The sequence below is a fragment of the Neovison vison genome, chromosome 8, assembly GCF_020171115.1.
Source record: "Neovison vison isolate M4711 chromosome 8, ASM_NN_V1, whole genome shotgun sequence".
NCBI lineage: Eukaryota > Metazoa > Chordata > Mammalia > Carnivora > Mustelidae > Neogale > Neogale vison.
The window spans coordinates 77479781-77496868 of NC_058098.1; the positions used below are offsets into that span (position 1 = coordinate 77479781).

The 17088-nt window shown below is 40.9% G+C and overlaps 1 protein-coding gene and 1 pseudogene across 2 annotated transcripts in view; one reads left to right on the top strand and one right to left on the bottom strand.

Annotated features, from left to right (window-relative positions):
- The window catches only part of LOC122915427, a 37092-nt pseudogene extending 32685 nt beyond the window's left edge, over positions 1-4407 (bottom strand).
- Positions 4408-6058: 1651 nt separating this feature from the next.
- The window catches only part of EML6 (EMAP like 6), a 275740-nt gene continuing 264710 nt past the window's right edge, over positions 6059-17088 (top strand). For both annotated transcript variants that reach the window (XM_044263968.1, XM_044263967.1), the window contains exon 1: positions 6059-6255. In XM_044263968.1, coding sequence (XP_044119903.1) covers positions 6059-6255 — 197 coding nt within the window. The remainder of the gene's footprint in view (positions 6256-17088) is intronic.

Here is a 17088-nt window from a genome sequence, read left to right on the forward strand (position 1 = left end):
TCTTCAATACTTCATGATAGATTTCCTAAACATCAGATTTTCTAAAAAATAACAGCAAGTCCCTAATATCCTCTAGTGTCCACTTCGTATTTGAATACCTCCAGTTGTTCCTTCTCCCTACGTTGTCTTTTGTAGACTTAAAAAACAAAAAACAAAAACCCCCAAATTAAAACAAAACAAAACAAACAAAACAAAAACAAAACAGGATCCAAGATCTAATCACATTATATTTGGCTTTTGTTTGTCTTTAGTCTCTTTTAATCAAGAATAATTCCCCACTTTTTGTATTTTTTGTTGTTTATTAAATTTACTTTTTAAATGAGGCTAGACAAGTTGTATTGTATCCTGTTCATCTTCTGGCTTTACCTGTTTCCTTGTGGTTTTAATTAACTTGTTTGTTCACCTGTCCCATTTTTCTGTAAACTGAATTAGATATTAAGTCTTGATTAGACTTGGGTTAGGTGTTTGGCCAAAAATATTTTGTGCAGCATTTCGTACTGCCTCACAACAGGAGGTGGAAGAGATAGTTTGTTCTGGTATTGGTAATACTAATTTTTTAAAGATTTTATTTTTAACTAGCTTCTCGACCCAATGTGGGGCTCAAACCCACAACCCTGAGATTAAGAGTTGCATGCTCCACCATCTGAACCAGTCAGGCACCCTGGTGATACGAAATTTGACAATTTGATTGAGATGATGACCTCTAGATTTCTCCATTTAAACATAATCTGTGGGAGTGATTCTTTAGCATTAGCTTTTCATCTAATCATTTTCATATACATTTATGACATTTGTCTGCATCAGTTACATCATTGAAAATTTTCTAAATCTATCATTTTTCTTCTTTAGCTAGTATTCTTAGGTAAATATATTTCCTTCATCAACTGAGGATAAACTTCAGTTCCCCCCAAAACACACAATAAATGTTTAAATGTTTTCTTTTAATCACCAATTGGCAGAGATGGTATAGTGTCTTTAAAGTTTGCAAATGATTTTGAAGGTTTTTATTTTATTTTTATTTTTTAGATTTTATCTGACAGAGGGAGAGAGAGCACGAGTAGGGGGAGGGAGGAGAAAAGGTGAAGGGAGGAGAGTGGCGAGGGACTTCCTGCCGAACAGGGACCCCAATTTGGGACTCAGTCCCAGGACCCTGGGATCATGACCTGAGCTGAAGGGAGATGCTTAACGGATAGAGCCACCCAGGTGTCTGAAGTATTATTCTTGAATTTAAATAATTTTGTTAATATATACCTCTATGGAGACAATATTTGATGTCATTTTTTTTTCTGGTATACAGTGTACCCCTTTATTTTATTATTTTTTTTTAAAGAGTTTATTTATTTATTTGAGAGAGAGACAGTGAGAGAGAGCATGAGCAAGGAGAAGGTCAGAGGGAGAAGCAGACTCCCCATGGAGCTGGGAGTCCGATGTGGGACTCGATCCCGGGACTCCAGGATCATGACCTGAGCCGAAAGCAGTCGTCCAACCAACTGAGCCACCCAGGCGCCCCTACAGTGTACCCCTTTAATCTGCAGATTTGGTTAATATATTTATTTCTGAGTACTTCAGTTTTGTTTGTTGGCTTCTCTAATTTAGGAATACCAATGATATGTATGCTGGATTGGTTTTGCTTTCTTAAGCATCATCTATTTTAATATCCTGTCTTTTCCCTCTGTACTTCTTGTGATAATTTCCAGAGTGGTTTCCATACTGGTTATTTGATCTCCAGACTTTTTTTTTTTTTCCTATTGTTTCATATCTACTCATTAGATCTGAAACTGTATTTACACTGGATTATTTCTTTAGCTTGGATTTTCTTCTTGGTATCCATCTTTCAGCTCTTGATATTTTGAATTCATATTGTAACTGAATTCTTCTTTGGTAGAGAATCTGCTTCCTTGGCATAAACTTTCTTCCAGATGGGGTTCTTCATTATTCTTTTTCACATAATGTAACTTTCTTTGAGGATTTTGGTTTGCTTTGGCTCTGTCCCCTTTTGTTGCTTATTTGATGGGGCAGTTCTTTCCAAATTATTCTGATACATTGAAATACATAGATACATGAAATCTTGACATCATCCTCACTTTATCTAGGAAGGAAATAATTTTAGAGCTATAGGTTGGTGGCTGTGCATTGCTTTGTCATTTTTCCAATATAGATATTGGAAAAGTGTGGAGTAAGGCTTTCGAAAGGGTGAGATCTATTGGGATTCAGTATAGCCTCTGCTACAATACAGGCCTTTGCTCTTTCTTGAGATCCTATGAAATGTCCAGTTCCACAGTCTATTCCATGCAGCCAATGGTGTATCTCAGGCTCCATGTATTTCGGCTAATTCCCTTGGCTCTGCTTGGGGATAATGACCTGGTAATGGCAGGCCTGGTGAAACTTATTCTGCTGAAGACTACTGTTTTATTCTCCTTGTCAAGGAAAAAAAAATTCAATAACTCTCCATTATTTTAAGGATAGAGTGCAAACTTCTAGGTTCAGCTCCATCCACAATCTAACCTTTCAGGCCTATGTCCCCTTTTCATCATACATGAATTCTCTCTTGCACCAATTCTATTCAGTGTCTCTAAATCTTTTTTTTTTTTTTTTTGGACATCTATCTTTTTATTCCATAGACCCATGTAGAATATTCTTTCAATTTATCTTTAATTCTACCTGTACTTCCTGTTCCTTCATGAAGTCTTTCCTGAATTATAACTGGAAAACTCTTCATCTTTTGAATTCCTAGATAAAATTTATTGTCTCCATATACTTCATTGGCATTGTTTCATGGTATGGCCTTTCTTTTCTCTCTCTCTCTTTTCAAAGATTTGACAGAAAGAGACACAGGAAGAGAGGGAACACAAGAACACAAGCAGGGGGAGTGGGAGAGGGAGAAGCAGGCTTCCCGCAGAGCGGAGAGCCTGATGCGATGCGGGGCTTGATCCCAGGACCCTGGGATCATGACCTGAGGCAAAGGCAGACGCTTAATGACAGCCACCCAGGCGCCTCAGTATGGCCTTTCTGATCATTTATATTTTTTGGTTATGTCTCAAATCTTTTTCAGGAATTTGCTTTTGTGTTTGGTAGTGCCGTTATCTGCACAGTACCACCTGATATATTTGTAGATTCCTGTTCCCTTAAAAACAGCAATGAAATCAATTCACATCTTCATTGCTGCAGGCAACAACTGCTCATCCAAACCCTAGCACTTCTACTCTTCTGGAGACTTTTCTACCACTTAGAAGGCTATATTAAAGCTTGAGGTAGTCGAAGAACTAATAAACAATTACACTGAGATCTCAGAAAGGGAAGGACATGCTCCCAATATCATTTGTATCATCCTCTTACAGTCTTTCAGTCACTGACATTTTGAAATCTCTTCCCATAGGTCAGCGGTGGTCCCAATTTGAAAACGGGCTACTTCAATTTGCAACGACATAGATGGAACTAGAGTGTATCATGCTAAGCGAAATAAGTCAATCAAAGAAAGACTATCATATGATCTCTGATATGAGGAATTTCAGAGGCAGCGTTGGGGGGGTCATAGCGGGTAGGGAGGGAAAATAATGAAACAAGATGGGATTGGGAGTGAAACAAACCATGAGACTCTTAATCTTAGGAAACAAACAGGGTTGCTGGGGGTTGGGGGATAGGGTGAGGGTGGCTGTGTTATGAACATCGGGGAGGGTATATGCTATGGTGAGTGCTATAAAATGTGTAAGCCTGATGATGCACAGACCTGTACCCCTGGAGCAAATAATACATTATATGTTAATAAAAAAAGAAAAAAATGGGACTACATCAGAATTCATAATTTAGTTTGGCCAGTTTTAGGAGGAATGCCTCAGGCATCTGACTCTGAAGGCCAAGGCTGGTTGTTTGTGGTGTGAGCACCTCCCCATTTCCAAAATCTGGTTATCCTCAAGTAACTTGGGAGGTAGCTCATGGGAAGGCGCTGGCTCTTAGGGCAGAGTGAGACCACATCCCCCAGCATTTTTCTTAAAGGCGGCAGCACCGCACTTTGTTAACAGATTAGAATCCATCTGACCAAAATGGAAACTTTCAGTAGAAAACAAACTTGGGCTTTGGTCAGCTAGATACAGTAACCTTCAGGGACTGGTGCAGAAGAAATTCTCGAGGTGGGCCAACAGATTGTCTCTACTCTAACTCCACTGCTCTTCACAGATACACACGCACGCCGGCCGCCGCCTCAGTCACTTAGGGAACGCAGGGCGCTGACAAGCAGTTGCCCTTGATACGCCTTCCTCTGCACAGCCGGAGAACCGCAACAATCGCCGACGCTGGTAACGGTCTCTCCACGGCCCCCTCTGGGCGTGCCGAATTCTGGGGCTTGTGGTCCAGCTCCGCGCGCTTCCCGACCCAGCCGGCATTGAAGGGACTACAATTCCCGGGATGCATCGGGGAAGGGGGGGAACCTGGGCGGGGAGAGAGAGGGGGCGGCCCTAGGCTCTAGGGCGTCGCGGTTTCCAAGCGCCGTGATCTCGCCTAGTAACCCGCCGCCGCGGTTCCCGCTAGCGGCGCTGTGGCCCCGCCCCCGCAGCCCCGGCTGAAGGAAGAACCTGTCTCCCGCGGCGCCCCAGTGACGAAGCCCATCTTCGGGTGCGGGAGGCGGGGAACGGAGGGCAGCCAAAGGATTTCGCTCCTCAGTGCGAGATCCGGAACGTGCTGGCGGTGCCCGCTCCGAGCAGAGGTTAGAAGCAGAGAGAGCTGGGCTGCTCTGCGGACGAGGCTGGCTCGGGTGTGGGAGGAAGGAGTGCAGGACACCGACAGAGAGGCAGTGCGCACGGGTCTGGCTGTCCCTGGGGGCTGGCATCCCTCGGACCTGCGGCGGCCGAAGACCGAGATGTGTGTGCGCACGTTGCGGAATGGGATGGGGGGGCATCTCTGTCCCCGTACCCCCGCACCACCCCCGCCCCCCGCCGCCGGACTGGTGGTTAACCCTTGAGCCCAGGGGTCCCCATAGATAGATCAGACCCTCCTGAAGAGGAGTACACGATTTTTTTTTTTTTTTTACCACTTGTTAATTAATTTCTTTAGTAGCATTAGTAGGAGCTAGGAGCATTAGTAGGTAGCAATTTCCTGCCTCCAGTTGCACTAGTGTCTTGTTTCCTCTAATTCAGAAAAAAATCTTCTACGATGCTTGCTGTTGGAGTTGCTGATTTGTGAGAAATGCTAAGTTCTTTATGTTTTTGTTTTTATTTTTTATTTTTTTTCGGCCAATAGATGGTTCACGGAAGCTATGAATTTTAAATTGGGAGCATCTAAAAAATGACCTTTGCATATTCGCCCTGACTTAATGGGGAAACAGAAAGTATTCTCTCAAATCATTATCAGCAACAGCCAGAAGCATTTAGGGCATATTTTATATCATTAAGGAGATGGATCTGGGGGGAACAAGGGGGGGCAGTTGACAAAAACAAACAAAAAACTTGGTTTAGTTTGGGGATCATTTTCTTGGTCTGGTGACTTATACAAAAAATCTGTCTCTTTCTTCCTCTCTTGCATCCTGGGTATAGACTGTCAGTTTCGGATCCAACGATGGTGATGGCAAAGCTTACCCGGGTTCTCTGTCAAATCAAAGCTGTCACAGAATAAATCCCTTTGCCTGCTGCGAAGCCCCCACGCACCGCAAACTTCAGTGAGCGAACTGGGTAATTGGTGTTTGGATATGCAGATGCCTGATCTAAAAGGCGGGGTGACCCCCCCAAGAACCTCTCCTGGGGGCCGAAGCCCGCAGGTGCAGTGAAGCGCGCGTGCGGGTGCTGGCGCTCGCGAAGACGCCTTGCCCGGGGAGAGGGAGTCCCGGCGCCCGGCGGGGTCTGGCGGCCGCGCACCGGCGTGTTGTCTCCGGCGGCAGCGGTGGCGGATGATGGTGGCGGCGGGCGCACTGGGCTGTGTCTGTGCGTCGCCGCGGAAATCAGCGCCCGGCGCTGCACACTGAGCCTTTGCAGGTCCTCCGCAGCCCGAGTCTTGGCGAGTACAGACCCGGCGCGCAGGGGCCGCGGACCCGCGCGCGGGGGGGCCGGGGGGCGAGTGGGGTCGGCTTATCATGGCGGATCGGACAGCTCCCAGCTGCCAGCTCCGGCTGGAGTGGGTGTACGGGTACCGGGGTCACCAGTGCCGCAACAACCTGTACTACACCGCCGGCAAGGAGGTGGTCTACTTTGTGGCTGGGGTCGGGGTGGTTTACAACACCCGAGAGCACAGCCAAAAATTCTTCTTGGGACACAACGACGACATTATCAGGTAAGGAGGTGGCCTGGGGTCGTGGGGAAGGGTTGGGTGTGGAGACTGGAAGGGTGAGGAGAAGGATGACCAAACGCGCTTTCCTGGAGTCAGATCTGGAGCCCTCTGGAGTAAAGGATTCTCTCTGGAACTCCATGGAATTACTGAAGGGCTGCTGATTCTAAGGCTAGGGCAGAAAAAATGTGGGGAGTGCAGGCAGGTGGGGAGGGAGTGATCTCTTTCCTCTTTATTCCACTGGAAGGCTTGTAAATCTCTAAGGAGTTGAGTGTCCTGCTGCTTTTTGGGTGTTCATTCCTGCTACAAGTGGAAGAATCCCAGGGAACCATGAAACACTTCTTGCCCTAACTGGGTAAATGTAGGACCAATAATCTGAACAGTGGGTGTCATCTTTGGCAGGCTCCTCAGTAGGTTCCTCAACAACATTAAAAAAATCTAGAAGAAAATTTTGCTACAGGTAATTTGGAATCTTCATCCCAGATGCTTTGAAACTGGAAAATTTCTGCAATGGGTGGGGAGTTTTTTCTCTAATACTTCACTTGGCAGTGTTCTAATGCCAAAAAACGTGTTTATACACTAAATGGATGCTTCCCCAACATCACTGAGGTTATAAAAGGCTGGCAGCTGCTGGACCACAAAATCCTACCAGTCAGCCCCTGGAATGACCAACATCTGGCAGTGGGTGGCCAAGACTGGTTAGAAAAACACAACTGGATAAATAGCCATGTTAAGGGGCCTTCTCTGTTAAATTGTAGAGGTGCATATTTTGATTCTTGGCCCTGTCCTGTCATCTCTGGACCAGATGCATTTTCCTTCAGCTCTGGTCAGCTGCTTGTGTGACCAGACAAGGTGTGGTCCAGATGCTGTTCACAGGGAATCCCATTCAGCCTTCGGCAGTTAAGAAAGATTTCCATATGGGAGCCTCACTCACGGGGCAAATGACTTGGTGAGGATAGACAACAACTGACAGAGACCATATTTGTGCCTTCCTAACTTGGTTTGTCCATTGAAGTAGAACAACTATCATATTTCAGAATATTACCGCTTGTGTTCTAAGTTTGCCTTTCATAGTGAAATAAATGGTTATGTGGTGTAATGTTAATGGTTTTGATTTCTCCTTCGGGAGAATGATTTAAAAGTCTTGCTCCCCTCTTCTAGTGTTTTGCTTATTCTGCAGTCCCCCCCTTTTTTTCAAGTCCTACAGTTGAAAAATTGTTACAAACTGCAAAAACTTAATATTTAAAAATACAGTGAGATATATATTTTTTAAAACCTTGACTTTTAGAAAATGAAGATTTTAAATATTAGGAGCTCTGCTATTCCCAAGATTAGGTGGAGCTGACATGTAAAACTTTCTTCCTGTCATATATGAGAAAATCACTTTTTTCTTTGCTCCCTGATACAATGAGGGTTGTGATTGGGGCATCCCACTTGATTCTGTCCTGGAGATTTTGCTTTTCTAATTGCCAGGCTGATTATTTAAGTCACAGGTGCAAATGATTAAAAGTGACTTGGGAAAAGGTTAGATGTTTAAAAATTTAAACCTATTATGTTTTTGCTCTTTCTTAATGCAGTGCTTTCCATTACACCATCTAAATAAGATGTAGTCTTTTGGGGGAACAGAGAGTGGCAATTAAACAGAAAATTCCCTGGGGTTAAATAATATTGTTGTGACAGTTCACTGAACTACTTTGATGGTTTAAACTCCTAATCTTAATTTTTTTTCTCTAATAGGAAAAAGAAATGCACTGTTGAAACTGAAGGGGGGAAAGGGTGGAGTTGCAGTAAACAGCTGTGATGACAGGCAGCTGGACTAGTGGGATTGTGATGATATATGGCTTAAACACTCAGGCTGGAAGAAAAGGTGAATGAGTTATTTGTATAACTGGTTTGCAGGAAGCCTCAAGTGATGAAAAGAAAGAAAACACAATTTCGTTTCTGGTCTATTATGAAGGTAGTTGTATCTTTACACTGAATAGTGGTGTAGTGGTATACCTACCTTCAGAGACTTCAGTTTATGGCTAAATTTTTTGTGATATTTGGTTAGGTTTGAGTATGTACAGGCGAGCAGAGTTCTTTAATATCCATGTATGTCTTTGCACATAGGAATAAGATTAAGTCCAACAGATTAAAAAACACAAACCGCAGATCATTATGTAATTAAGAACTGTAAAATTAGACTGTTTATGCTGTTATTTTGCCTAATCTTACACATATTTCTTTTTCTGATAAATGCAGGATGCCGAGCACATTTGTTTTTAGTTTTAGTGAGACTGCTGAGTGGCATTTCTTTCATTATTTTATTTCCATAAATATATTGAATATTTCAAATTAATATTGTAAATTATTGGCAATCTTTATGTATTAGCTGTGGATATAGACAGGAAAATTATGGTCTTTTATCTTTATGAATTTCAACTCGTGTTCTTGTTACAATACTGATTTTCCCTTTAACATATTGCAGTTAGCTAGTGAATGAGGAGGTCTATAGCTAAGGTTTCAGTGCAAAAATGTTTTGGATTTTTGGAAATATTATATGATCATTCAAGCTTCTAACTCTGGATTCTGTCAAATGAGATAATGTAATTGTCTGTTAGCTTTTGCCTTAGCTTGAAAGCTATATTCATAGTGCATATATTTCCTACTGCTTTATTTATTGTGCTGCACAATATTGCATCAATATTGTGCAACAAATATTGATACTATACTCCATTTTATAAAACCATGTGATCTTTGAGATCACAATGAACTTTAATAATAATGTAGGATTTGGCAGAGCTCACTAGAGCTTAGCATATATATCTTCCTGATTTGACAGACTATGTGTTTAAGTTAGGTTTTATAAAATGTTGATATGTGAAGCACAATGTAATTTATTGGATGTGGAGGCTTAGTTTTATTCTTTTGAATGATGACCCTTCAATACAGATAACAAATTAGAGGATGATGCCTATTTTAGCCCTGATAGCATGGTGACAGGACAGGTAAATACTAGAAGCAGTGTTTGCTCTCAGACTAACAGCAGGACTCAAATCAGGCTTAAAGGCAAGGCTGGCAATGGAGACTGGGATATTTACTAACTTGGTTTCTACTTCAATTAGCCGATCATGACACAAATGGAGTAAATGAAAGAAAAGGTCATGAACACATTTTGCTCTCTGTCGCCTTCCCTCCATTTTCATGGACTCCATTTAAGACGTTTATCTCCTTACTCTGGAATGGTATATTGTTTCTCACTAGTTCCCTGTCTCCATTTTCCTTTTTCTTATTTTTTCACTCTCTATTGTGAGGAAAGTTTTTCTGCAATACTCTTTCAGGGAAAGGAATTTGTATCGACTTTGACCTTGCACACACTCAGTGATGAACCCCCACTGTGCTGTTTACTGGAATCATCTGAATGAGTGGTTTGGCCACTCAGGGCCTTGTTTATTTGTGAAATGGGGATAATAATACCTAAACTGCAAATTTTAACTTTTGAAAGTAATATATGCAAATAGTTTAGATGGGGACCTGGGCCTGAGCTGGTATTCAATAACTTTTCTTAGTAGTGATATTAGTAGTATTCCAGTAAAAGCACACACTTGCACCATAAACAAAACAAGACTGTAGTCCACCAGCTGAAGCTTAAACTCCTTAGCTTTCCATTCCTTCTGGCCCTCACCCACTTTTCTTTCCTTATTTTCCTTTTTTTTTTTTTTTAAAGCATAAATTGTTTGTTTCCCACTTGCCATATAAAAAGATTACTCTGTTCTTTCCTGCCTCATACTGGAATGATTTATCTCCCCATCAACCCTTCTCCCCAACAAATGGCACAGTGGTGGGTTGTCAGATAGATCTGATTTGAAAACCAGATCTGCCACCAGTTGGGCGACTTGGGGAAATTATTAAACCTCTGTGAGCCTTAGCTATCATCAGTAAAACAGCTTCTCATCTACAAATTGGAGACTTAAAGGTATCTGCCTTGTAGCTTGTGGAGATTATATACAAGGTGCCCCACAGTGTTTGGCAAACAGTGAGTGCCCACCGCAGGGGGCCTGTTTGTTTCCACGCCCTGCATGGCCCCATCTGCTTCAGCTTCACCACTCCCATGAGACCTTATAACATCCTTAGATGAAGGCGTGCCTTGCACTCCTAAAATTTTGCATCTTTTTTTTAAAATTTTATTTATTTATTTGAGAGATCACAAGTAGGCAGAGAGGCAGGCAGAGAGAGAGGAGGAAGCAGGCTCCCCACTGAGCAGAGAGCCCAATGCGGGACTCGATCCCAGGACCCTGAGATCATGACCTGAGCTGAAGGCAGAGGCTTTAACCCACTGAGCCACCCAGGCACCCCAAGTTTTGCATCTTTTGTGACCACCACTGCTCACTTAATATGTATCATTTAGTACCTTCATTCTGAATATTTTCATTTATAAGTGTATATAAATTTTCATTTATAAATGTACATAAGTTTTTTGAGGATGAGAATAAATTTAATAACCAGAGCCAACATTTCTTGAGTGTAGACCCAACATTTCTTGAGTGTAGCACTTAATGTGCTACAGATTTATCTCATCCGTCCTTTTAACAACCTCATGACATTGGTACTGTTATTAGGGTAAGTGAAGCTGGCATGGCAGGGGAGAGGTTACATGTGAAAGCACCAGGGTGAAGAGGAATTTGGTGTGCCCAGAATTCTGGTGTAGATACCCAGAGAAAAACCAAGGTCATTATATTTCTCATCCAGGTCATTAATGCCTCAGGGGTCTTGGTACCATATGTTCTAGATTTCCCTGGACAGTCACAAATATTCCATTCAATTATTGTTATAAACTTGTTCTTATCATATTGTGGGTCTCTGTTTTTAATTCAGAATGTATGACCGTGTGTGTGTGGGTGTGTGTTTAAGATTTTATTTATTTATTTGACAGATCACAAGTCATCTCTGTATGTTTTTATTTAGAAAAAGTGGTTACTATATAATGGGTCATTGTTTGAAAACATGGTACTGGAATATACTCTCTTACAAAGAATAATATTGGCCCCACAACCAACAGTCAGTCAGAATGTAGGTTATACTGTGGTAAGTGAAAAATTGTTCCATGGCCGCATTTCTAAGCAGAGCTGTCCTAAGGCCTCTTCTACCCACAAGGATTTGGATATGAACACTTTGGCAATATAGGTGACATTCTTGCCACCAAAAAAAGGAAGCTGCTGGGAAGGCTTTGCTGGCTTTGACTTGCTGGCTTTGCTTCTGTGACTTTCTCTTCCTGAAACCACATAGAAATCCATCCTTAAGCCACCAAAGTACACATTTTCAATAGTCAGACTTGTAGTTTTAGCCCGAATCTGTCATATGTGGATTGGTCTCAAGTGTAATTAAAGAGTTTGAGAGCAGATATTTCTTCTCACATATCATTGTTCTTAGGCGTCACCTGAGCACATGCTAAAATCTGGTTTCTAAGTCGGTAAGTCTGCTTTGAGGCCTCACAATGTGCATTTCTAACCAGCTCCCAAGTTATGCTAATGCTTTTGGTCACAGGCCACAGCAAGGTTTTAGGGACCTCACTAGTATGTTTCAGAGCTCAGTGGACCAGTGTTTTTTTTTCAACCCAGATGAGATTGCTATAACTAAACAGACTTTTAATAATATATATGGTCTATACATTTACTAAATTCTTAAATTAACAGATTTTTTTTTCCACTAAGATGGTACCTAGCCCTGTGTTCTAAGTGTTCCAGAAAGAACCAAGCAGGCACTGATTGGAACAAGTTAAGGAGATGGCTTGTCCCTGTGAGCAATGGAAGAGATGTCCATAGCCTTTGTGTAGACATGTGTTTTCTAGTATCTTGAGGGTATACCTAGGAGTGGACTTGCTGAATCATATGGTAACTCTGTGTTTAACTTTTTGAAGTCTGCCGAATTGTTTTCCAAAGCAATGTATAATCCTACCACCAATGTCTGAGAGTGCCATCTCCTCTGCAGCCTTGCCAACAGTCATTGTGTTCTGTCTTTTTGATTATAGCCATCCTACTGGGTGTGAAATGGTATCTCATTGTGATTATGATTTGTATTTCCCTATTAATTAATAATATTGATCATCATTTCATAATTCATCGACAATTTGTATATTCTCTCTGGAGAAAATTTCTATTCAAATCCCCATTTTTAATTGTTTTTTTTATTGTTGAGTTGTAGAAGTTCTTTATATATTCTGAATATAAGTTCCTTATCTGTTATTTGAAAATATTTTCTCCTATTGTGTGAGTTAAGTTTTTCACTTTCTTAATGATATCCTTTGAAGCACAAAAGTTTTAAATTTTGATGATGTCCAATTTTTCTTTTTTTTCTCTTGTCCCTTATACTTTTAGTGTTAAATCTAAGAAACCATTGCCTAATTTAAGTCATGAAGAATTATGCCTACATTTTCTTCTAAAAGTTTTAGCTTTGACATTTAGGCAGATGACCCATTCTGAGTTAATTTTTATATATGGTGTGAGGTGAGGGAGGGGTCCAACTTCATTCTTTTGCATGTGGATATCTAGTTGTTCCAACACTTTCTATTGAAAGGACTATTCTTTCCTCTTGGAATTGACTTGGATGTCTATAACCTTTAATTCCCCTAGCAGAGGGTACATCCTTCTCATTGAGAAGATACTAAACATTTGGAGACCCAGAAACTGAAACAATCTTTACAAAGATTAACTTAGAAGTAATAGAAATCTGTGGCTTTGGTTGCTATCCTGCTTGAAAAGATAGTGTTAGAAACTATAAGGATGTTTAGATTTTTATATATTTAAAGAATAAAACCATATTTATACTTTGAGGAGCCAGTGCAGTATTTAGTAACTGCTGGTTTAGGGACCAGCAACAGTCTATACATTGGCTTTGTTTACTCCCAAAGATTCTTGCTCTTTAAAAATGAATTTTCAGCCTTTGGACTTGCTGCTGGAGACAGATCTCTTGAGGCAGCAGAAGGGAAAGCAGAGGGAGTAGTCAGAGATTGTGCCCCTTGACCTCTACCCCTTTATCAGTTCATTTTTCTTTCTTTCCCCAGTGGGAGGCATGTACCTGGCTGACCTCAACCCAGAAGTTGAAGTATTCCACAGTTGCCATTAATTCTTTGTTTTCTTTTGTTTTTGTTTTTGTTTTTTTACCACCCCTTTCCCCAACAGCATGAAGGAGGGGTGTGGTAGGCCAGCAATAACTCACTGAGCTACAAGAATCTTTCTCTGGACTGGCACTACATAAATAGGTTGGTCAGAGAGTTATTCTAAAGCTACTGAGAATTATTTTAAGGCACAAGGATTCATGTTAAGTGTGCTGCTATTTAACAGGGTCATTAAAACATTTTTCTGTATTCATTGTGAGTTGATTTTATGGGTAAGAATAAAGCAGGATCCACAGATGACAGGATGCCTTCTAAATAAGAGATCAGGTGCAAGAAACAAACTTTTTCAAAGAAACACAATTAAGGAGAGGATCATAAGATGACAAGAGAATCTTTTTTTTTTTTTTTTTTTTTTTTTTTAAAAGATTTTATTTATTTATTTGAGAGAGAGAGACAGTGAGAGAGAGCATGAGCGAGGAGAAGGTCAGAGAGCGAAGCAGACTCCCCATGGAGCTGGGAGCCCGATGTGGGACTCGATCCCGGGACTCCAGGATCACGCCCTGAGCCGAAGGCAGTCGTCCAACCAACTGCGCCACCCAGGGGTCCCATGACAAGAGAATCTTTGGGAACTCAATTATAGGGAGTAGGCTGGCCTTTCAGGCATTGCACAGTTATCAGGCAGCTATTTCTTTCTCTTTCCCTAGTTCTTTCTCTTGTAAGAATCACAGATTCTTAAAGATTCATATCTCTGCCTCTCTCTGGATAATATATGCTTTAATTTTCTATGACTGCAGACTGGCTTCTTAAGTCAGTGATCCATTTTGCACATAGTCACCCTGCTCCAAAATTCATTTCAGCCCCTATGCATACATGACTATCCAGCTTGGTCCTACAATACCAGTTGAATTGCTCACTCTTTTGCGTCTTAATTACAGATTTCCAGGAAAGAGAATCTAATTGGCTTAGCACTGGCCAGGATGTCCACCCAGTCCAATCAGCTGTAGCCTACAGGGTGGGGCCGTGTTTCAGAGGGCTGCCTCTTCAAGAAGGTTTGTCTAAGATAACATTATACTCAATGGGGGAAAAAACTGAGAGCTTTTTCCTCTAAGGTCAGGAACAAGAAAAGGATGTCCATTCTCACCACTTTTACTCAACAGAGTGCTGGAAGTCCCAGCTATAGCAATCAGAAATACAACAAAAAGAAATAAAAGGCATTCTGATTGGTAAGGAAGAAGTAAAATTTTCACTCTTTGCAGATAGCACAATACTATAGATAGAAAACCCTAAAGACTTTACTAAAGACCTACTAGAACTGATAAATGAATTCAGTAAAGTTGAAGGATACAAAATTAATATACAGAAATTGGTTGTGTTTCTATACACCAATAACAAAATACCAGAAAGAGAAATTAAAAAATATATATATTTATAATTATAGCAAAAATAATAAAATACCTAGGAATAAACTTACCAAAGAGGTGAAAGATCTATACTTTGAAAACCATAAAACATTGGTGAAAGAAATTGAAGGTGACACAAAGAAATGGAAAGACAGTTCATGCTCATGGATTGGAAGAACAAATATTGTTAAAATGTCTATACTACCCAAAGTAATCTACAGATTTGATGCAATCTCTATCAGAATACCAACAGTATTTTACACAGAGCTTCAACAAACAATCCTAATATTTGTATGGAACCACAAAAGGCCCCGAATAGCTGAAGCAATCTTGAAAAAACAAAGCTGGAGGTACCACAATTCCAGATCTTCACATTATATTCCAAAGCTGTAGTAATCAAAGTGGTGTGGCACTGGCACAAAAATAGACACATAGATCAATGAAACAGAATAGCAAGCCCAGAAATAAACCCACAAATATATGGTCAATTAATCTTTGATAAAGAGGTAAGAATATGCAATGAAGAAAAGATAGTCTCTTCAACAAATGGTATTATGAAAACTAGACAGCAGCATGCAAAAGAATGAAACATCACACACAAAAGTAAACTCAAAGTGGATAAAGGACCTACACGTAAGACCTGAAACCATAGAAATCCTAGAAGAGAACACGGGCAGTGATTTATCTGATATTGGCCATAGCAACATTTTTCTAGATGTGTATCCTGAGGCAGGGGAAGCAAAAGCAAAAACAAACTATTGGGATTACATCAAAATAAAAATCTTCTGCACAGCAAGGGAAACAACCAACAAAACTAAAAGACAATCTACTGAATGGGAGAAAATAGTTGTAAATAGCATATCTGATAAAGGGTTAATATCCAAAAAATAGAAAGAACTTATATAACCCCAAACCCCAAATAATCCAGTTAAAAAATAGGCAGAAGACATGAATAGACATTTCTCCAAAGAAGACATACAGATGGCCAACAGATGCATGAAAAGACGCTGAACATCACTCATCATCAGGAAACTGCAAATCAAAACCACAATGAGATGTCACCTCACACCTGTCAACATCAGAAACTTCAGAAACACCAGAGACAAGAAGTGTTGGTGAGGATGTGGAGAATAAGGAGCCCTCATGTACTGTTGGTGTGAATGCAAACAAGTACAGCCACTGTGATAAATAGTATGGAGGTTCCTCAAAAAATTAAAAATGGAACTACCCTATGATTGATCTAGTAATTGCACTACTGGTATTTACTCAAAGAATGTGCAACACTAATTCAGAGGGATATATGTACTCCTATGTTTATTGCAACATCATTTACAATAGCCAAACTATAATAGCAGCCCAAGTGTCCATCGATAGATGAATGGATGAAGAAGAGGTGGTATAGATATGCAATGGAAATTATTCAGGCATAAAAAAGAATGAAATCTTGCCATTTGTAATGACGTGGATGGATCTAGAAGGTATAACACTAAGTGAAATAAGCCAGTCAGATAAAGGCCAATACCATATGATTTCACTCATATGTAAAATTGAAGAAATAAAACGGCAAGCAAAGGGGAAGAAAAAGAAATAAAAAACAAAAACAGACTCTTAACTGTAGAATCCAAACTGATGGTTACTAGAGGGGAGGTGGGTAGGGGGATGGGTAAAATAGGTGAGGGGGATTGGGAGTACACATCATGATGAGCACTGGGTGTTGTAAGGAAGTGTTGAATCACGATATTGTACACCTGAAACTAATATGACACTGTGTATAAACTATACTGGAATTAAAAAAAAAAAGAAAGATCGTCTGATAAGGGAGGCATGGGCGAAGAGAAGTAACAAATGGCAACTCTACCAGAGGAGGTAGATAAGAAGAGGAGGCAAACTATTTCTTGATAGAAAAACAAACAAACCAAAAACCAGGACAGTGGTGAGAAATACTGAGGGCAAGAAAAGGTAAGGAAAGGATATTAAGAGGCTTAACTACAAAATATTGGTGATAAGACACACCATGGAATTTCCAGTTCTCATAAGAGGCCATGCTAGAGTCTCTCTTGGGAATGCTGGCCAATGGCTGGTGACCACAGCCTCGGAGAGTGAAACAGACATCACACATTTGCTCACTGGGGTGCCAGTGCTACTATCGAGGGTGTTCTCTCACTTCTTGGGTTTGATGGGAGAAGGGAGGGGAGTATATGGGAATGGGGCCGATGCTAACAGGCACCAGGGAGGTGGTCAGATGGCACTCACAGGTTTCCTGGGATTGACACAGCCTGCAAGGTGATCTTGGTGGCACAGCTCTTTACCAGTTGGTGAAGAAATATTTTCATATTCATTACGGCA